Here is a 22,418-nt window from a genome sequence, read left to right as displayed (position 1 = left end):
ATAATAATATCATAAAAATAACTGTACCAATAAGTAAAACACATTTCTACAGTACCCAGATTCCATCATGTGGCCTCTGAGTGGCTTTACATTGATACCAAAAAGGAAAATGCCTCATTTGGACATACAGGCCCACGTGTGCACTCTCTAAAGCACACATACAACCACATATGCCATAAATATGCACTAATACACATACATGCCTACAACAGCATACAAGAACACTCAAAACTGCATTATCAATTCTTACATTCTTTGACATATCTGGCCACACGACTCATGATCACAGACATTTTGGGGTTGTTTTTTTTAATAGCTCCTCCGTTTTTTAAAGTCTCCCTAGGTCATCTCTGTGAAGTGGCATATGAGGATCACAAGAATATAAATGATCATTTCATGCTAGAGGGAAAGGAATAAGAAAAAAATCTGGAAAAGACACTTTGGTGGAGAAAACATTTCGATTAATACCTCTGGAAAGGCACAGCTTTCTTCAGTGTATCTTCAATGTCAAGGTCCTCTGCCCGAGCGAGATCTGCGACGGTGTGGTACCCTGCGTTGTACAGCATGCGGGCGCTGGTTGCGTTCAGCGCTGAGACGCGCACTAGGTCAACCAGCTCCTGCTGCACACCGCACGACAGACGAGGCTGGAACCTGGACAGGAGGAGCTCCAAGTGGTGCCAGCCCAGACGTCCACAGAACACAGTCACCATACCTGGTCAGCACATTTATGTGAAACGTTCAGAACAAAAATTAGTACAATGCTGTATGCGGACAAAACACCTTTTTCTTATTCACAGCAGTTTCAAGATAAAAAGGCATTTTGTAAGTGTAATCATTTTAAAAAGCTTTCTTGCAAAATTTGAATTCTAATTTATTTTAAAAAACTATTCAGTTTCACTTTGCTTTTTTCACAAGTAGGGTAACTGATCAGGCTATCGATTAATTTAGCAAGAGAAAAATTTGGCGCCAAAACTGAAAAAAAGAATTCTGTAAAAATCTTTAAAAAGGTTGAAACTTTAATTGGCATAAAATTTTGTCAATATTTATAGGCAAAAATATGATACAATATTTAGTTCTGAGAAAGTCTCTTTTATTTAACCAAATTTCTAAATACTAAAACAGTCAGCATTAGACAGACAGCCATATTTCTCTGTTGTAATTTAGATCTGATTCATCAAAAAAACAAAAAAACAATGGTCGTAAAGCTATCAACAAAATAATTGTGGGAAGCTATCTCGAGCAAGTAAGACTTTCAGACCTTTGTAAACACTGAAGAAAAAAAACATTCACAAGGGGCATTGAGTGTCATAAAGTCTCGGGAAAGTATTTTTCTGGAACACTTCTGAAATTTCTGGTAAAAGGGAAGAAAAAAACCATCAAAGCTGGTATAGCTCACCAGCATATGTTGCGGCAGACTGCTGCAGTGACTGAAGCTGGCCTTTGCTGCAACTGAACTTTTCTGCAACTTCCATCAGGGGAGTCTCCTGAATCTGCGGATAATAATGACATTTTTTTAACTACACGATCCTCACTGACAAAACCATATTGAAGATTCGCACATTTTTTCATACAGCTGTCTAAGTAAAATTTTCAAGCAAGAGAAAATTTACTTGAAAATTACAATTGGAATAAATTCAGTCCAAATTTTACACCTCCCTTAAATCATGGGTCAAACAGGGATGCTACTAAGAATGAGAAAGATTTCTTGCCAATACTGGAATTTAAACTTTTTTTTTTTTTAATTTGAAAATCATGCATAAGGGCGAAGATAACCTGTCATGTAAGAGATTAAAAAACCCAGTAACAAGCTCATTTCTGGAATTGAAAAAATTGTTTAACTGATTTCACCTTAATTAGACCAAGGAGCAAGCATTTATTTTACAAAAATGTTCACATGATCAAGCAATGTTAGAAAATTCAAGATTCAAACTGTATCAAATCTTGTATTTTAAAAAAAGGGAGGCAGGGGAATGACTTTCCACTGAACATCACAAAATGAACCCAAACTTTTTTCTTTTTGAATGTGGCTTTTTTTTTTCACATAACTATCAACACAATTTAAATCATTCATGAGGAGGGCCTCTGACCCTGCTTGTAAGGACCAACCCCGGCTGAGAGGGACACAACATCAGCTCTCCAAAAAGACCGAGATACTCAATAAAATGCCTCTCCACTCATGAATCCAACTCACATCTCCAGAGCACAACAGCGAAGCACCTAACCATTACACCATAGACACTGGTGAATATTACACAGCAAAGTAAGTAATCTCAAGTAAAAGAAACAATATTATTGCAAAAGAATAACTGCTTACGAAGAATTTGAAAATGAGACCAGTGTATTACCTGAATAACATCAAGATATAAAAGAAATCAAGATATCAAATAATAGAAACAAGGCTATGGCAAAATATTAATCGCTAACCAGAGAATTCAAAATGAGAGCAGTGTAAAATCTCCGATGCACAGCCAGAGCTTTCCTCTGACTCTCCGTCTTCTGCCCAACCCTGCCCCTGATGGCTCGTGCGATGAACGACTCGGTCACGCCTACCAGCTCGGCTACTCGGCGGTCAGCGGGGGTCAAGGACTCCCACAGAGAGTAATAGTGGTACCAGTCCAAGGTCGTGGACACATCGGTCGTGTAGACAGGGGTTACCTGGAGAAAATAGAATGACAGTACTTACAAAAATAAAAAGAAGCCAATGCATTTCCTAGGATATTTGAATCAACATAAAAGCATCGATCCTTGCCCAAAATAGAAAACAACAGAAATTAGGTAGCTTTTAGTTTTAGTAGAGATTTTTCAGCGCTCGCAACTGCATAAGGTCATATGAGCGCCAGAAGATTAGAGGTGTTACAAGAGAGTAACAAACATAAAAAAGAAGAAGGGAAGATAAGGACGATAGATGTTTCATAGGAAAGAAGAAGCAAACCACACCAGAGCACCCACCAACCACCCACAGAAATTAGGTAAAGATAGTCTACAAATAACTTACTTAAAGAAGTGGAACAGACAGGTGACAGGAAAAAGACAGGATAATATAATTTTTTAAAGAGTATCCAAGCAGAAAAAAAGAGTGGCAAACCATGATCACCAAAGTCAGTTTGAGATCAGAATCAGAACATTAAAAAAGATGCTCTAGCAGTTCCTGAACACATCGTCACAGGCAATGATAGTTATAATGCTAATACAGTAGTCTCCGCCTAAGATCCTGGTGCTCGGGAGCAAGGAAAGCGGGATCTTAGGCGAACCGGGATCTTAACCGACGAACCCAGGGAAGAATCTATGGTGACCCATGTTAAGGCTTACAATCGGTAAAATGGTCTCCCTCCACTGAATGAACTGACGTGACCGCTTGGTGGGTTTATAACATATGGCGAGCAAAGAGTTGTTAACCTTGATGACCTATCACAGAGCATAGTGGGATGAGGCGTGCCATTTTCACTTATTATCCTATCATGAGGCTCAAGATCTACGCTTATCAAGTTGCCACTCCCCTCCCCCTTACCTGTCGAAAATTTATAGCTTTCCATCTCCCCCAACCGCCTTTGTCGTTACACACCATTACGTTGTGAATACATCAATTAAAATTCAGTCTGTCTCGCAAATTCGGGAGTAGAAACAACTTCTCCAATGGTCAGGGAAGAGTTCACAGTTCAATGTGATCCCGCCAGGAGCGAACGTGTAGGCCCTACCCATCCAGCGAGTGATGTAAGTTTAGGAGGATAGCTCAGGTGTGAGTGAGATGTTCGGGGAAAACAAACGTTTCGGTCAGTTCACACCCCGGTGTGATCCCGTCTGGGGCAAACATTGTATCGCTTCATCGAGTTTTACAATGTGTATGTGATCACATTCACGATAGTAGCTGATCTTTGATGCGACGGACAGTTTATTGATCTCAAATTTTCACTCTTGGTTGATCGGCTGTCCCGCCCGCAGTTTTTTCCCGCAAATTATGATCTGAAATGCGGGATCTTAGCCGAATGTAGACCTTCAGAGTGAATCAGAGCGGGATCTTAGGGGTGACTTTTGTATAGTAAAAATTCTGTTTTCTTAAATCAGCGGGATCTTAAGCGAACCGGGATCGTAAGCGGTGGGATCTTAGGCGGAGACTTCTGTACTACTAATAATATGATGATAATGACACTGATAGTAATAATAAATATAATAATATTTCAAATCCTACTTATGCATGTGTATTGTCTAAAAGTCAGCATTTCTCCAGCACATGTTAACAGGTAAAAGCTGACATTCTTTTCCTGAACCTGATCAGCAAGTAGTGCAGTTCAAGGCAATTTAGACCAGAAGATACTTTTCTGAGATGTCCCAATAAAATTAATAACAATATCATAAATAAAATTAATACCGATAGCAATAAACAGGTTTCAACTACTACTTCTTTATCAGTGCCCAGCTCTCGATGACTTCAAAGCTTCCCTCTTCTGTTTAGTTTTAGTAAGAGTTTTGTTATAGTAGAGGTTTTACGGTACGGCGCTTGCAACTGCATAAGGTCATATGAGCACCAGAAGATTAGAGGTGTTACAAGAGAGTATCGAACATAAAAGAGAAGAAGTGGAGATCAGGACAATAGATGTTTGATAGGAAAGAAGGAGCAAACCATACCAGAGCACTCGCCAACCACCCACTTAGTAAGAGTTTTACAGCACTTGCAATACAATTAATTCATATAAGTGCCAAAGATTAGAGTTTTTACTAGAGAGTAACATGCAAAGAAAAGGAGAGACAAGGATGATAGATGACCCCTCTTCTGGGGGGAAACAAGACACTGAGAATACTCGGTACGAGACAAAAAAGCTGCTAAACAAAACCGGCAAGGAAAGAGATCACTGACCAAATATATAATGTGAAGCTCCGTGTCGAGGACAAAGCATCTCCGGGCTTTCTGCAGCTCAGCAAACACCAGCAAACCTTCATCGGGGGACAAAGAGGAGGCCAGAATAGCTGAACCAAGCTGTGTTGGAAGGAACTTTTGCACCGGCCCATCTGAAGAAAAACAATATATTCAGTTGAAAAATTAAATCAATAATTATAAGAACAAGAATAAGAGGAATACTGACAATAATACCAATATTGATACTAGTGATGCTCATAAACAGACTTTAAATCCTACTGATACAAATCTTGGCCCCCTTTGCCACTACCAGGCACTCAACAGCATCAAAGCTCCCCTCCTTGCATGGAGATAAAACACCACACATGCACCTCACAAAACAACACAGCAGTCTAAAAAAACACACCTTGAATCTACCAAAACAGTTGGGGGGGGGGGGGGGTTGTTTGTTACAACAACTCATCAACAGACTGACACCAGCAAAAACGACAACCAACATCAACAGCAACTGATTGGCGGACTGACGGCAGCAACAATAACAACTCTTTGGTGGACAGACAAAAACAAACACCCCTCATTCCTTTACTGACAAAAGCAACCACAACTCATTTCTTCGCTGACAAAAGCAACCACGACTCATTCCTTTACTGACAAAAGCAACCACAACTCATTCCTTTACTGACAAAAGCAACCACAACTCATTTCTTCACTGACAACAACAACAGCAACTCCGTCCTTTACTGACAACGGCAACCACACCTCGCTCCTTTACTGAAAAAAGCAACCACAACTCATTCTTTTACTGACAACTGCAACAACAACTCATTTCTTTACTGACAGCAACCACGGCTCATTACTTTATGGACAGCAACCAGAACTCATTGCTTTTTGACAACAATAACAACAACAACAACTCATTGCTTTACTGACAATAACGACAGAAACACCAAACCCCAACAGACAAAATCCAAAGAGCTTCAGCTCCAGCTTACCCGCACCCTCCACAACCTGCACACTGACAAACTCATTCTCCTGCAGAAACTGGACACAACTCTCCAGCAGAGCCGAGCTCTGGTCCTCCGTCTCCTGAGTGGACATAGAGGCGGAGAGAAGGGTACATCTGACGTAGTCCATCACCGCCTCAGGGCTGGCCGCAACGCCACTCACCACAACCTGGACACACAAATTTGGTTTTGTTTGTTTGAGTTTAGAAAGGGAAACACACTGACACTGAAAGTCAGTAAGTATGGAGGAAAAGTATGACAGACGGAAACAATCAAGGGGCAGAAAAAAAAATAAAACCAACCATGCAGTGGTGCCCTCCAACCATTCACACAAACATTTTTTAAAGCAGACATTTCACTATCACTTCTCGCAGGGAAATTCTGTTCAGGATAACTTTGTATAGAGCAACACAGAATTCATATACTAGAGAAGAATTTAAATACATGCAGATGTAGCATTTTACTTTCTTGTTCTCATGCGGTTATGACAAATTTTCAGCAAAGAACCACTTTTCATGGGATTTGAGGGACGACACATCATTGCAACAAATACAAGCCCTGAGTCCAAAATTACCTCTAAAATAGCTCTCTTTAACCGAGAGCTCAAACCATCCTCAGGGTCAAAGTGAAGACAACTGACAACAGGAGACAGGTCGGAGGTCAGTAACTTTTGACCTTTCAGCTTCTCAGCCGGCTTGCAAATCAGGACACTCTCCCCTGATGGTCATGAAGATAGAAAAAAAAAAAGACAACTTCATTTATCTGCGTAGGAAAATAACAGGGTTAAAACTTGTCTTAACATATATTGTGCCACACCAATTAATACATCCATCATAATTTTACTAACACGCTACAATACTAGCCATTACACCATTGAGTAGGGATGAGCAGTAAATTCAGTCCACATTTTCTTCTAGGGAAGGGTGCTCAATTAATTTGATCCCTGCAAGAGAACAAAAAATTGTGACCTCTATTAAGAGAAGTAAATATCAACAAATGAAACAAACAATAAATTTTTTAATTTGATAAAATGAAATAATAAGAGAAAAGAGAAAAGAGGAACACAATGCCATAACAACAGTCATTTTCTGCAAAGAAAAAAGTACGACAGATTAACACCAAAAAAAAAAACAGAACGCGGAAAAAGAAGCAGGACGTACGAGTGGCGCCCTTCATCTGCCCTCTTAAAACAGAATATTCCTACATGACAACAAGCCTTACCTTCAACATCAACTCCTTTCCTGCCAGCCCGACCAGACATTTGCTTGTAGGTCAAGATATCCAGGACAGCTCCATGAAAGATCGGTGTCCGAATGATGACTCGACGAGCCGGTAAGTTCACTCCAGAGGACAAGGTGGATGTGGCAATCAAAACCTTCAGGTGGCCTTGTCGAAAAGCACCTTCGATGATGTCACGTTCATCAAAAGTAAGTCCTTTTGATAGCAGTGATGGGAGGGGAAAAATGAAATAAATTTTTACTATAAGATTAAATTAACTTACTGTGCTCAGCGACTGAATTACAAAAATGAAATAAATTTTTTTCCGATCAAATTAAAAGAAACTTCCTGTACTGTTTCACATATACAGTCTGAATCTGCTCTAATGCCTACCTGTCCAAAAAAATCACTGGTACAAACTACCACTTCCCACTTTCCTCCTTACATTTTTTTTACATTGTAATGACAGTCCAAGAAATCCACCTGTCCAAGACAACCACTTTTCTCCTCAACAATGGGTGACCACCACCTTAGACAATTTCGACTGTACATAAGAATTTTAATAAATGTTGCTGAAAAACAGCCCAGTAATCTCCCTCAAGTTTCAATTACGTTTGAGGTATAAGAATAGACAAGAACATATCTTCCTTGAGGTTAACACAGAAACACAAATCTAAATGGGTAATCCTTTTTAAAAATCTAACCCTTTTTTTCCATTACCCTTTAATACTCCAGGAGATTCTTAATAACGAATCTACAAAGCAAAACGCAATACAATATAACAGGGTAAGCAACAAACAGCACTTATTCACAGAAACAAAACAGAGCTCTTTTCATCTTCACAGTATAAAAAGAAACATTCAGAGTCTAGAAAGAAAAAAAGAAAACTCTACCGGCATGATGATAGGCCACTCCATTGAGAACACATCGGCCCAGCATGGGGTCCACACCCACAGGCGTACGACGGAGCTGCTCCACTGTCTCCTTCAGCCCGGCTCTGTCCAGGGTGAGCTTTGCACCATCAGCTGGCTCTGGGAATTTTGTTTGTGTTGATTAAAAAGAAGGACGAGAACAAAAAGATGGTCCAAGGAAACTTGAGAGTGTTTACGTGTGTGTGTGTGTGTGTGTGTGAGGAGGGGGGAATACAACATTGAGAAGAAACAGAGAGAAAAGAAAGAAACAGCATCACCAGAAGCAATCACCAACCATCCCTATCCCCTTTTCCATACTGAAAAATTGACAGTCTTTCTGAAAGGATGCTGTATTCCATTAACCACAGTCAGCACAGGTTGGCCCTGTCAGGCAGAGTCAAAGCATGCCTTCTAAATTATCTAAGTTGTGTCAATCAAATGCATGTAGCATTTGGAGGAAAACAGAAACAGAAAGTCAGTTAAGGACATCCTGGCTTCATTTTACTTTACAGAATATCCCCAAATTTATACACTAAAAAACTTAAATAAGCACAAGACAGAGCATTACAAGTTACAACAACAAAATGGAGGTTTCAGGACTTTCAATACTACACCCCTCCTTTTCACTTCCATCCCTGCCCCCCATCTCCCACCTCCTCCACAGACTCACCACCGTCCTTCCTCTGCTCATCAGCCTCTGGTCGCCCGGCTACATTATGTGTAAGGCTGTAAAAATTGCGAGCCACAAACTCGCACAGCTTCTCGCACCAGTTTTTGGTGGGGCAGAACACCAGGACGCCGTGATTGCCCAACACCGTCTCCAGACACAGAGACAAGACATGGTCTGCATCGTCCGGAAACACCAGAGCTGGCGGGATCTCTCGCTGGACGACCAGCCAGCTGTCCAAGATTTTGTTGTCCACTTTGATGTGCTCGCTGAGCGGGATGGGGCGGAAGTCTGTGTGGTACAGCGACGCGTTCAGCCATTTCGCCAGGAGAGGGAGGTTGGGTAGCGTTGCGCTCATCCCGATGATCTGTATGTGACTGCCTTGTGAAACCTCATCGGTCCTGATAAAAAAGAAATGACAGGATGTATGTGTGTTCATGGGACTTTTAGCTGTATTATTTAAATATACATAAACATATTCGCGGGAATTTTAGTATTACTAACTATAAACAAATGAAAAAAATATCAAACAACACAACAAATTTCTCCTACATATCCTATCCCTCAGTCCCCCTCCTCACACAATAAGAAAAGAGACAGAGCCCCCTCATCCCCTCCTTCCTATATACCTCTGCCCTCTCCTAGGCCCTATTCTCCCTACAACCCACCCCTAAACCATTCTTTACTGACTCGATCCCACCCCCCAAACAAAAATCCCAACCATTAGTCATTCCCAAATACCCCCCCCCCCCCTCACCTGCCATTCATTTTTTTCTCATTCTCCTTTCTCCTGCAATAAGTCCTCCTCATACACATGCATTTACACACATGCACACACACACACATGCGCGCGCACACAAGCACACACACACACACTCACTGCCGAGTGACAAAGGCCAGTTTGGTTAGCAAAAGCTCCAGTAGGTAACCTCTGTGTGCGTCTCCCACCATGTGAAGCTCATCCACCACCACAGCACCTGCAGGCATACATTGAAATACATCACAGTCACTTTTAATGGGATCTTGTACTCCTTTATTCTCATTGAGTAAAAGAGAAGTTCTAAGAAACAAATTCATTTTTACTGGGTGGGTAAAAGAGAAGTTCTCATAGCACTTTGTTTTGCTTCATTTTTATCGAACAAAAGAGAAGTTCAAATAGTACTTTGTACAACTATTTTTATGACACAAAAAAGAAGGTCTTAGAGTATTTAGAAATCACTTTATCTATATTGAGAAAAATTAATTTTTATGACAAAGATATGTTCTAATGTTTCGTGCAACTTCATTTTTATGGTGCAAAAACATATTTATAGAATGTACTACAACAAGAAGGATCATTTTACCGATAAAAACACTACGCACCAAGATCGTTTAGTTTACTCTCCCCCATGAGCCTGTTGATTAAACCGTTGCCCTTCTCAATGGTGCAGACAGCAATGTCCACATTGGACAATCCACCAGCTGGAGAGTAGCTGCCCATGTAGCCACCAACCTTGATACCTGCATCCTGAAACAGGCTCTGAACAGAAAAAAGACAAAAGAAATACAACTTCCAACAGAACATTATGATAGTTATATAAAGTGTTGTGCAGTTAATCACAGTGACAGTCACCTTGCTGGAAATGTAAATATCATATGACAAGTAATAGCAGTCAGATAATGATATTTAATTTTGCTTGAAATGAACGTTATCAGAAGCAATTTCTAAAAATGAAAATATCCACAAGGAAAAATGAAAGGTAAGTCTACTGTTTAAAGTATAGAAGAAGGGGTAAAAATTAAAAGTTTACGCTTTAAGGAAATAACTATTTTATCTCAGAAACTTGCGTCATTTTGATTAGCGTGTTTTTTAATCTAATAGATGCTTACGCCCCCATCGATACAATCTGCAAACAGGAAGATTTTAAAAGTAACATTACCTGCAGGGAGTACATTTTCTCTCGAGCAACGGACACAAAGGGGAGGATAATCAATGCTTTTTTCTTGGTTTCCACAACTCGCTTCAGCATCAGGAGCTCCGCTACTAGAGTTTTGCCAGCGCTAGTCGGAGCCGAGTAGATTAGGTTACCCCCTTCTGAGGAACCATTAGAAGGTGAAAAGGCTTTGTAATTATGATTTATTCCCAAAATTTTAAAACATCAGTGAGGAAATGTAGCCAAAAAAATGTCTGAGAAAACACCGAACTCTTTAACAGTCAAAATCATTTAAACAACACTATCCATCACATCAAGTAAGAAAAAGAATTGTGGACAAAACTGCAGAACACACAAAGAAAGGTAATATAATTTTTCACATTAGTCTTAGATTTCAGGCTAGGTAGGTAATACACTCCAGCACCGGGTGCTTGCCATATGAGGTTCTAAAATTATTTCCAAAAGTTTTCTTGTTTGCTAGAAATGGTTTTAAAAAATCCTTCATGGAAAAATATAATCAAGAAAAAAAATGTTATTAAGAAACAAAAACTCTGGGATGTCTGAAACTTCCAAAATCTAAAATACATTTAAAAAGTGGCCATTGCTGAGTAGAGTATATGAAGAGTCAGATAAATAACATCCACAGTCCACTAAGAATAGCTTAGAGGACAATGGTAGCACAGAAATCAGTACAGAGTAAACCATACAAGAGCACCAACAAATCCTCATCCATAAGAAAAATGGCCCATGTACCACATGTTTTAACATCAACAGTGATGCCTTGCACATGTCATACAATAAAGATTTTTACATGTTTAACCCCCCCATCAGCACAATTTAGATCATTAAGGGGGCCGGCTGCATCCACCCACTTTTCAGGGTCAACCCAGATAAGTGGAATCCTACAACATACCAGAAAAAGAACAGACACTCAAAATTTAACTTCCCCATTTGGGACTCAAATTCACATCACATCTCCTGCATGCAACAGTGAAGAGCCTACCACTGAACTGCACATGCTGGTCATGTCATACAACACCACAACATGTCAGCCAACTCACCTAGAGCATTCCCAGTGAGCAAACACTCTGCCTGCCACTCAAACATAACGGTGACCCCTTGACCTCGGTATGCCTCCAGCACAGGTTCTGGCAGGCCCCATGAGCTCAGCTGTCTCTTGTCCTCTGTCAGACTTGCATTGGCTCGAACTGTAGAAGGGATGTGGTTACTGTGTTGAGCAGAAGTGGACGATAGCCCCATTTCCCCAAGGAGCATATTAAGACAACATTTTAAGTAACACTGAAAAGAAGGGAGTTGAAGTTTGGATTAAGAGATAAGAAAAACATATCAATACAATATTTGCCATTCAGTGCCGGATCAAGCAAAACAGACAGAAAGGAAAGAGTGGAACCTACCAGTAGCACCCTCAAATCACCTACAAAAAAGGAGATGGAGTAGACCATACCACAGCATCCATCAACAACCCTAGCAAAGGCGCGGGAAGAAACCAGGTGAAGATGACATAAGTAAGAACAAAATTAGATTGTAACCCACACAAGCTTAGTCAAACAAAAACACAAAAAGAAAATAACTACTTACAATAAACGTGAGACAGCGTCAGTCAAAGGAATTTTAAGGACTAAATTTGAGAACAACATCAAAACAAAGTGATCTGAATGAATAGCTTTTTGCTTCTCAAAGTGGAAAAGAGGGTTCTTTCTACTCCATTTCTACGAATAAACAAGGCTTTTTTAGATGCTCTACATTCAACATGAAAGAAGAGACAAAACTGATGGTACAGCAGCAGTAACATAACAAATTCTAGTGGCATTCAAGGCAAAACAGTTCTACACACAGCAATCTTTTGCTTATCAAAATGCTCGCCTTTCTCCCTGACTAGAAATGTTAGAAAACAACATTGAAACACAAAGAGAACAAAGAGAACAAACAGGTTGACTTACCACTGGTGGACGCGTTAGCTGAAGTAGGTGATGCCTCATTTCCCAAATTCTGTTGCTTTCCAGGCTCTCTGGCATGACTGAAGTCAGAGTTCAAAGTACTGAGAGTGTTTAAGAGTTCTGATTTACCTCCTACACTAGCTCCAACCCTGATGACATTTTCACTTTCACTGAGCACAGCCATATGATCAAAATTTTCTTTTCCTCCATCAATCTTGGATTTATTTCTTAGCTTCAAGTCAACCCTTTTGTTCAATTTGCTGATTTCTCCTGAACTCCGAGGAGATTTCCTTGGTTTTTGTGATGCTGCGGATTTTATTTCTCCACCAGTTTTCATCAACAAACTTTTTTCCTCAGAGTTTTGCCCAACTTCGAGTACTTTCTGATCTCTCTTGGTTATAGCAAGATCCGAGGAGAAGATCTGACTGGGACTCCGCCTCTTTTTAAGTGTGGCCTTTGTAGAAGAACCTTTTGAGGACTTATTTAGTCTTGAGGATGATTTTTTAGCCTGTGAATTTTCTTTGTGATGTTTTTCTTCAATTACAAGTTTTTTCCAAGAAAGTGCAGATAAATTCCTCCTCGACTTTGGCGTCTCAAGAGGAGAAGTATCATCAATACTTATATTGGACAAGTTCCCAGGTGTGGATAGTAAAGGAGAAAAGCTAATTTCTGAACAGTCAATACTATCATCCAATCCACAGGTCTTTCCTGAAGAGGCCGGTAGGTTGTGAGCAGCAACTGTATTGTGCGTTATACTTTGACATAAGTTTCCTTTTTCACTAACAGTAGTTGGATTTCTGGTTCTACGCCTTGGCTTTTTGTCTAGAGGACTGCATGATGGACTAAAACTTGCTTTTGCTTCTCCATGCTTCAACAATTCCATTTTATTTTGATAAATAGATGAGGTTGAATCTTTCAGCAGTTTTCTTTTTCCTCCACCCTTCAATTCAACAGTTGGATGTACACTTTTGTTGGCTGTTCTTTCTATAAATTTATTGGTACATGTATCCCTTTTGTTATCCAGATCATCTTCTGGAGAGGTCCTGTTGAGTGTACTGAGACATGAACCATCATCAATTTTATTGGCACCCACTTCGTCATCCATTGCAGCTTCCATCTTCTCCACAGCCTTGAGAAAGTCACTATCCATCGAGGCAGAGAAAGATGACAAGAAAGATGGTGGAATGTCTCCTTGCTCACCATTTTCACTGACAACTTGCTGGGGTTCCTGTTCAGATATCAAGTACAAAAATACATAATACAGATTAGTGTACAAAATGTCATTTCTATGGAAACAAACAATACTTTAAGCAATTTTTACAGCAGCAGAAGATATTACAACGACACAGTCAAAGTATGTGTAACAATATTACGTTGAGCTAAAGTCAAGATGCATCAACTGACTCAGTGCAGCACAAAATGCTGCCCATTGGTAGACATTTGATCAATTTTTTAGTTAAAGTAAACAGCTTACTGCGGATGCATGTGTATTACTGCTGGAGCCAACAGGAGAGGGAATCTTGTGGTTAGCAGTTTTAACAATGACAGGTGCTGATGATATCGCAAATCTTCCCAAACGACGTTTGCCCTGGTTACGATGCTGAATACCCGTCCGTAGAGCAGAGTCCTTCTCATCACTCTGAACATTATGGACAAGCGGTTTTTGCTGCCGCCAGGTGTGATTTAGTCTTTGCATAACACTCACTACAAGAGTGCATTCATTCACCAGGTTCCACAGTCAAATACCTGAAAACAAAAGAAATACATTCAAAGTTACTACAATTGAGGAAAAGAATTATGACAGAAGTTAAAACATACAAAATGTTATTGCAATAAAGGTGAAATTTAGAATGAGCCTCTTTACTTCGTACCTTTTCTCTACTGATTAACATTGTGATTTGAACTAATTTTACTATGTCAATAAATTGCCCTATAATTTTACAAGTCTTTATTAAACCAAGAATTCCCAGAGAATTCTTCAGCTGATAATACAGTCAAGCCTTTCCAAGACAAACACCCACTATTGAGGGAAAAAAAAAGTGTAGTCATCTCAGATTATAGGTGGTCCCCCCAGACATTGTCATTATATTTTTTTTTAAACACAAGAGGGGAAGGGGGAGATGATCATTTGTACAGATTGTTGTCATTAGAGCAGGTTTGAATGTACCACATGATGGAAGTTGATGAAGCCTGCATCTTGAATGCAGTTCGGTGTTTGAAGGCCTCACCCCTGCAAGAGCCTTTCATCTAGGAATTGTTTATCAAACAAATCAACTAAATATGAAAATAAAATATGTGAGGCAGCGTGGTGGAATCATGCTCTCGTCAAAATAATCAAAGTGAAGAAACTTTCATTTTTCCGCAAGTTTGTGAGTTTTTATCAATTTTTTGTGTTTGGCTCAACACCTTTCATGCCCATTAAAGAACTCATTTCTGTGTGGATTTTTCTTAAAAACATTGATTAAAGGCACAAAAAATGTAAATTTTCAGTTACCACGGACTCTTAAGCTAAGGAAATAACTAATCTTTGGTGGCCATTTTCCCACTAATTTTACCTATATGAAAACAGGTGACCCCATTTCTTTCATTATCAAATATTTCAACTTGTGTTCAAGATTGGATATTTTTTTCATGGAAATAAAGACAAGTGAACAAGCTTTAAGATGACACCAATAACCCTACATGCCCAAAAATTGACAAGAGCCTGATTCCACCACGCTGCCTCACATATATACATATTTTTCTAGAGTCTTTGATTTAGATGTCCAAGACTAGACCAAGGTGGTAAATCTAGAGAGATTCTAGACCTTACTAAGTTATTTTTGACTGAGTAGCCTAATTAATATCGTAAGGCGTACTCTGTACGGAAAGATTCCATAACGAGCGACCACCTCAACAATAAAGAAGGGACCTAAACTTAACCCTGGCCTTATTAACCACCCCCCAAACCCTAACCCTAGCTTTGACCCTAACCATAAATTGTGAAGCATCATGGGCAGGTGCTCGTCAAAATAATGAAAATCAAAGATTATACAGTGGAATCCTGTTATAACGAGAGGGAGGGTGCCGGTGCAAAATGTCCGATATAGCAGGATTTTCGCTATAAGAGATCCAGTAATAAATTCAAGGGAAATAATAAAGTAGGCCTAATCTATGAGTTTGCTGTTTAGTTCTTTTTGCTATCTCCGCTGAGGATGATTTTGCCCAACAAGACCTCTAGGTCTTATTTGATCAAAAATCGAATCAGGTTTCTTTCTCTAGCACTAAAGATGTTGACTGACAGCTCGGCGTTGGCGATCAGAAAGAAAAGGCTCAAGGCTAACTCGCCCGCTGAGTTTTCTCCCACCCCTACACACCCTGTGGTGCATTCTGTCAGCTTGCGCACGTCTCACATTCGCTCCATCCGTAACAGCACTGTGACCTCTCCATCCCCACATCGGAGAAGAGAGAGGCATGGTAGGCCTTAATAATCTAAACTAGGCTTACGCTGGCCTATCACGCGATGCGTTCTGCTTGTCTGCGCATGCCACACCCTCCCTACTCAGTCGCTCCTGCCTTCATTGTTGACACACATGGGCTCTCCCATTCTTTGTTTCGCCAGATCACGTTTCTCAACTAGCGAGGATTTACATTTTATGTATAATTGGCCTATGCACTGCGCACAGCAGCAACATTATTCCGCTATAACCGACTCGCATGGTTGTCTGATAGCGCAATAGCAGTATTTTATTTACAAAGGTAAAGAAGAGAAAAAAACGGGGTTTTAGAATAGTGTCTTTATGACAGACTTTTCGTTTTTCCCGGACTCGTTATAAGTGGACTCCACTGTATCATCATTTTTCCGCCTGTTTGGCAATTTTTATTGAAATGTCTGGTTTTTGGCTGAACTCTTGAAACATCTTTCAATTTAAATATGTCCATTTAGGCCTAGATTTTGCTGAAAAATGTTGATTTAAGGCACAAAAAGCATAAATTTTCAGTTTCCAAGGACTCTGAAGAAATGAAAATCACCCAGCTCCGGCAGACATTTTCTCGACAACTTTGCCTCTGGAACGTTCAATCGCTAATATCTCGACTTCTGCTTAAGAAGATGAGTATTTTTTTTCATCAAATGAAAATGATAGAAAATTGAACAAGTTTTAAGATGATTTAAGTCCACATGCCCAAAAATTGACGAGCGCATGATTCCACCACATCATGACACATAAATTTACCCTCAGATGATACTTTTATTTTTTACCTATTTCATAGAAAGAACTAGTTAGTAGTCTGTGCTGGCTCGTTATATGGAATTCCTCCGCTCTGTAACTGTAATCCTCCTGTAGGCAACTACTACTACAGCTGCTTAGCTTACACTTTAAGTGTCGTTTTAGACTACTCGATCTAGATCTACTACCATCAAACTTCAAGTTCAAGTTACTTTCACTTTCACAATGACGACCGATATCATCAGTTTTTAATTTTATGCTTTGACTATGACTCTAGAAAATCTAGATCAAGTTATTGAGTTATAATTTATTGATGTTTGAAAAATAGTACAGTAATATTTTACTTGATTTTAACAATATGGGTGTTTCAGGGGGACCTAAAACGAAGCTGATCTAAAAAGGGTAGCGATATTTCGACGGCATGCCGTCTGAAAATCGTAGTTGATATTTCCACTGCATGCTGTCTGAACATCGGAAGTGATACCTATACATGCCGTCTTGAGTCTAAAGATCGGAATTAATATTTCGACGGCATAGGCTCTGCTTGAAGTGTATCAATGCAAGAATTATGTTTGTTTTCCATGCGACGAGTCGGGTGATCATACCTACCCGACCCGATCCCATCCGCAAATGGGCTCCCTACTGTTGAAAAAAAAACCCAGTCTTCTCTCCATTTTGCTTGCACAAAATAAATTGTGCATCTCTCACTCTCGTTACAATCACACAAAACATTTCATCATTGTCCATAATGCTCAAAATGATAGCAAAGGATAAACATTGTTAAAAGTAAACATACAGTACAGGTATCTTCTCTCTATAATAATGTGTATGGAAGAGATTCTTAATTATAGTCCGGATGTTCTGATTGGCTGAATTTATGTGCCGTGGAATTATCACTTCCGATTTTTCGACTGCCTGCCGTATAAATATCCACTTCCATTTAAAAAGAATCTCCTGGAGGGTTTCAGGGGGGCATCCCCCTGCTGTACTTCATAATGATTTGATGTTTTGGCAATTAGGATTGATATCTATATAGGCTAGATCTAGATCTTGATCTAGAATCTAGATTCTCTACTAAACTTGAAAACAATAAAGATCTAGATCTAGATATAGATTTCTAGATCTAGATCTAGATCTAGATCTCGTCTATTCAATATTGATTTGCAAGGGTTCTTGTGGCCATACGAATGCGTACAGTACAGTGTTCTACAGCAAAAATTATGGCCACCTCTATTCTCACCCGGGGTGAGAATAGTGCAGGCGGGTCTTGTGGCTATTCTCACCCGGTGCGCGTGTCAACAAATTTTGCGTTCACCCTAAACCACAGAATTTTACACTGTGATAAGAGAAAAATTGTAGAATTCTGTGCTGTGAACAAACGTTCCATTACAACTGTACTTGTAGCCTACTAAAAGCGTACAATTTTGTCTGTGGGCAGTGGAGAGAGAGAGAGTGAGAGAGAGAACAAAACAAAATGGCGACCCACGTAGTTCGGCTCGATTCGAAAAGTTAAATAGCCGTAGCATCTTTGTAGACAACCAAATTAATTTACTTTTGTGTTTTAACATCATTTTTTAACTTTGTTTTGGTCAATTTGATCGTCCACACCGATAGACAGTATTCAGAAAGAGACAGAGAGAGAGAGAGAAGAGGGGAGGAGTAGATCTTGCGAGAACTTCCGGGCGGGTGAGAATAGCCACTTTCAAAATTATGGCAGTTTAGTTTAGCCCTCAAATCGGAAGGACTTCCGTAACGAGCGACCACCCCATCAAACACAATAAAGAAGAGGCCTAGACCTAACCCTACCCCTACCCTTACCCCTATCCCTACCCCTACCCCAAGCCCTCAATTCTGCTCTGTCTCATAGTAGTGTCGCTCGTTACGGAAGTCCTCCCCTCAAAACAAATCAATGCATCTGTGTGTGGGGGCATAGTAAAAATTTACCAAATATATCTAGAGTCTAGATCTAATCTAGATCTAGATCTATTTTAGAAAGGCACTAGTATAAAATATAATCAAATTTCTACAAAGCCTACATGATGATTTGCGGCCGGTTCCTTTCATGGAGTGTGTTGTAGTGCGTTGATTGTTATATTTGTCTTGTTAGGCAAGGCTATTTATTTTTCGAAGGCTCGCGGTTCTATTGCCAGGTACTTGTTATTTTCCTTCCATGCCAGAATGGCACAAACGTCCTACGGTGTAGCAGAAATATGTTTACTGTGTCAGTCTAGACTGATGCAAGAGCAGCTCTGGTAGGCCTACCTTTCCTTATAAAGCTTACTCGGAGAAGATCTACGGGATATAGAGCTGCATTTCTTTAACACCACTACTTCAGCGCAGTTTGTTCCAAATACTAACACGAAGCATCTTAAGTCTGAATTTGAATGTGGTCCGATTTCTTTTTTTTGTGATAGTTTCTTTTTTTTTTCCCGGTTGACGGTTACAAGAACACTAGCCTAAATACACACGCCTGTCACCAGGACTTTGGACCATCAGCAATCAGCAATCAGCACGAAGTTACGTGACTAATAGAAAAGTAGTAGGCTATAATGTTGAAGCTGAGCTCAAACAGAGTTTGAGTTTGAGTAAAGAAAGGCACGTCGACGTGAAAACGATTAATTTAGTGCCAGCAAAGATAACAACGACAACAGATGGACAGGAATAAAACACCTACCACTGGCGCCCTCCAATATCCGCATCATACACTCCGACAGAGACAAAAGTAAATTGGTGCCGGTTTAGTTGAAGGTCTGTCAAGAAGTTTCTGGTTTAGTTGACGGTTTACCCCTTGATGTCTGGTCTGGCAGCTGGTTTAGTTAAAGGTCTGTACCGCGATGTTTGTGGTTTCGGTAAACATACAGACTTGGAACTGTCTTTGGTCATATATACCACCAAAAAAATGTTTTCGGTGGTTGTAATTTAACGGGGAGGGGGGGGGGGGGGGGTATTAGTCCGGTCTAGTCATTTGTGTTGACAATCATAACCTCAACGACCGCAATTTTTAATTTCATTTATTTATTTATTTATTTATTTATTTATTCATTTATGTATTTATTTATTTGTTTATTTATCTATTTTTTTTGTAAAGACACCGCAAAATGAAGCAATCGTACCTCAACGCCGCAACTGTACACAACCGGCGCGCTGTCCTTACCGTCGATAGGTTAGTACGGCTAGATCGCAGTAGAGCTAAATATTCTCTAAGTAGAGAATCTTTGGTAGACCATGGTCAAGGCATAAAAAAAAATAATTCCAGTATCTTCGACCGTGCTCAATCGGGCGAGCGGGACTTTGCTGCATGCCTCCCTGGCGCGGTAAACCTTCTACTTCAACTAAACTGATATCTAAAACTAGTAAAACGTCATTTAAGCAAAAACGAACGAGAAAGATATAAGATGTGACGCTAAAGAAAATAAGCTAGCCACGTCCTGTTGTCTCTTGTTAAGTCGGCTATGAAGCAGTTGAATTGCGTCTGCGATGCAAACAGTCCTAATTGTTCGAAAACACAATGGCGCATGCGATAACTTTTGTTGTTTACAAAGTTTCCAGTTTTTGTTTATCTACAGAGCTCTGTCCAGTTAGAGATGTAAAACCCGACCTGTTCAATACTTATTACTTTACTTTTTCTGTCCTCTTTTACCGCAGTACTCAGTAAAGTGTCGAAAAGGGTGGTAAATCCTTACCATAACACCATGCCCTTCCTTAACTTCTTAATCTCTCTGCAAAATACCCACCATACCCCCATCACAATTTGTTTTATACCTGGTGCCCATTGGCACGTTCGGGTCTGGTCGGTTTGCTCGCCAGATTGAGGGCGCAAAGAGGCTATCGTGGCACAAACTGATCGTCCCACTCGCGTTGCCTCAAAAACAAACGCGTTTGTTTTCAGGTGACAAGTCGGGCGATCGACCCGATCCGACCCGATTCCATCCGCAACAGGCACCCGATTTTACGATAAAATACCACACCATATCCCATCACACCAAAATTTGCCGTAAATTATTAACACACCATACCCAATTGCACCATACCTCATCGTATTATATAATATTATCTTACCATACCATATCAATCAATCATACCATTTACCACACCATGCGATATATCTTATTTTACACACCACACCTCACCACACCCCATCAGACCGCACGGCACAGCATCGCACCGCACCGCACCGCACCGCACCGCACCGCACCGCACCGCGTCGCCCACACTGCCCCACAGCGCACCACACCACACCACACCACACCACATCACACCACACCACACCACACCACACCACACCACACCACACCACACCACACCACACCACACCACACCACATATAGGTGCATTGCTAACTACAGACTCTTTGATTGTACTACTACTAGATCTAGACTATAGTCAATGATAGTGCATAACTGCTATAGTGCGGTCAAAACTTCGTGGTGCGACTTATTGTCAATATCTCATCAACTGTCAAACATAGATCTAGGTTCTCCAATTTTTACACAGTGACTTGTATCAATTTGTCTTAACAGATCAACATTTTTGTAAACACCTGCAAGCTGCATTCTAGAAAATTCCTTAATAAATACTAATAAAAAATCCAGGTGGGTGGTTTCAACAGATTTCAAATGTTTACAGCTGGGGCAATATTGCTTTAGCAAGTCCGTCATGTTTTTCTAATCCGGACATTATGCTTATTGAACGCATGTTTTGAGAGCCATTAGTGCAAAAAATGTGTTCACTATAAAAATAATTTCTTGTAACAAGTTTTGCAAGTAAATATTGTCGTAAAGAGCTGTGACGTAGGCCATATGCGTAATCAAAATGTGTGTGAGAAGCGGGAAAAGCTGTGAACTAGCCTATACCATTTCACGTGTGACAGAGGTTTCAAGTATTTTATATAAATTTATGAAGAAAAGTTTTTTTAATCTAGCCCTAATTGTTCTGGAAAAATATGATTTAGTTAAGACAAATTGATACAAACTGCTATGCAAAGTATGAATGACATTGATTCACCCGTTAAAGAGATATTTGAGGAATAAGCTGCACCACAAATTTTTGACCGCACTATAAGTAGAGGAAAGTGTATGTGTGAATCCCCTCTGTAACCACAAGAATTACCAAAAGTGTATTGAGACACAAATCACAACCGACAAGAGTTTCTTTTTAGAAATAGAAATGAACAAACAAAACAAGATAATCTTTGAATTTTATTTAAGAATCCCCACAAATACGATTTTTTTTAAAGACATAATATACACAAGTCATGATCATGATCACTTTGGTCCATCTTCGACCCCGGCCAGACGTCCTACATCCCCATAGGGTTAAAGCCCCCACCAGCCTCAAGATCATGACTGTCTCGGATTTTCATGTACGTGGCGTAGTCCAGTTTCAGACCCATCATCTCAGCTAAGTTTTTGGCGCGTTTGTAGTCTGCAACAGAATTCAGAAGGTAACTTAAAAGTTGCCACAGTATCAAACACTGTAATCAGATTATAAAAACACATAATATTATCATATACTATCTGTCGTAATTAACAGTCTTCATATTGGCGTAGTGACGCCAGATAACAAAATATTATGGTTAGCCCTGGAGCCGGTTAGGCCACAACTTCATAGGTTTCGTACGGCGATTTAGAGCAACTTCTCTCTCTCTCTCTCTCTCTCTCTCTCTCTCTCTCTCTCTCTCTCTCTCT

General features: G+C 40.0%; 2 protein-coding genes across 2 annotated transcripts in view; both read right to left on the bottom strand.

Annotated features, from left to right (window-relative positions):
- The window catches only part of LOC101856858 (DNA polymerase theta), a 34,549-nt gene extending 15,710 nt beyond the window's left edge, over window positions 1-18,839 (bottom strand). Inside the window, exons 1-16 of the mRNA XM_013086873.1 lie at window positions 18,768-18,839; window positions 13,998-14,269; window positions 12,527-13,751; window positions 11,627-11,773; window positions 10,572-10,726; window positions 10,015-10,171; window positions 9,533-9,629; window positions 8,656-9,053; window positions 7,968-8,105; window positions 7,078-7,290; window positions 6,431-6,573; window positions 5,845-6,025; window positions 4,853-5,004; window positions 2,425-2,655; window positions 1,397-1,490; window positions 469-712 (exon numbers count right to left, since the gene is read on the bottom strand). Coding sequence (XP_012942327.1) covers window positions 469-712; window positions 1,397-1,490; window positions 2,425-2,655; window positions 4,853-5,004; window positions 5,845-6,025; window positions 6,431-6,573; window positions 7,078-7,290; window positions 7,968-8,105; window positions 8,656-9,053; window positions 9,533-9,629; window positions 10,015-10,171; window positions 10,572-10,726; window positions 11,627-11,773; window positions 12,527-13,751; window positions 13,998-14,219 — 3,797 coding nt within the window. The 5' untranslated portion in view covers window positions 14,220-14,269; window positions 18,768-18,839. The remainder of the gene's footprint in view (window positions 1-468; window positions 713-1,396; window positions 1,491-2,424; window positions 2,656-4,852; window positions 5,005-5,844; window positions 6,026-6,430; window positions 6,574-7,077; window positions 7,291-7,967; window positions 8,106-8,655; window positions 9,054-9,532; window positions 9,630-10,014; window positions 10,172-10,571; window positions 10,727-11,626; window positions 11,774-12,526; window positions 13,752-13,997; window positions 14,270-18,767) is intronic.
- Window positions 18,840-21,916: 3,077 nt separating this feature from the next.
- Window positions 21,917-22,418, bottom strand: part of LOC106012835 — a gene marked incomplete in the record, with an annotated part of 4,774 nt that continues 4,272 nt past the window's right edge. Inside the window, 1 exon segment of the mRNA XM_013086959.2 lies at window positions 21,917-22,155. Within this exon segment, the coding sequence (XP_012942413.1) occupies window positions 22,031-22,155 (125 nt within the window).

This window comes from Aplysia californica, unplaced genomic scaffold (assembly GCF_000002075.1).
Source record: "Aplysia californica isolate F4 #8 unplaced genomic scaffold, AplCal3.0 scaffold00019, whole genome shotgun sequence".
Taxonomy (NCBI): domain Eukaryota; kingdom Metazoa; phylum Mollusca; class Gastropoda; order Aplysiida; family Aplysiidae; genus Aplysia; species Aplysia californica.
The sequence above is the reverse complement of the archived record's forward strand: the minus strand, read 5'-3'. Positions and strand labels throughout refer to the sequence as shown.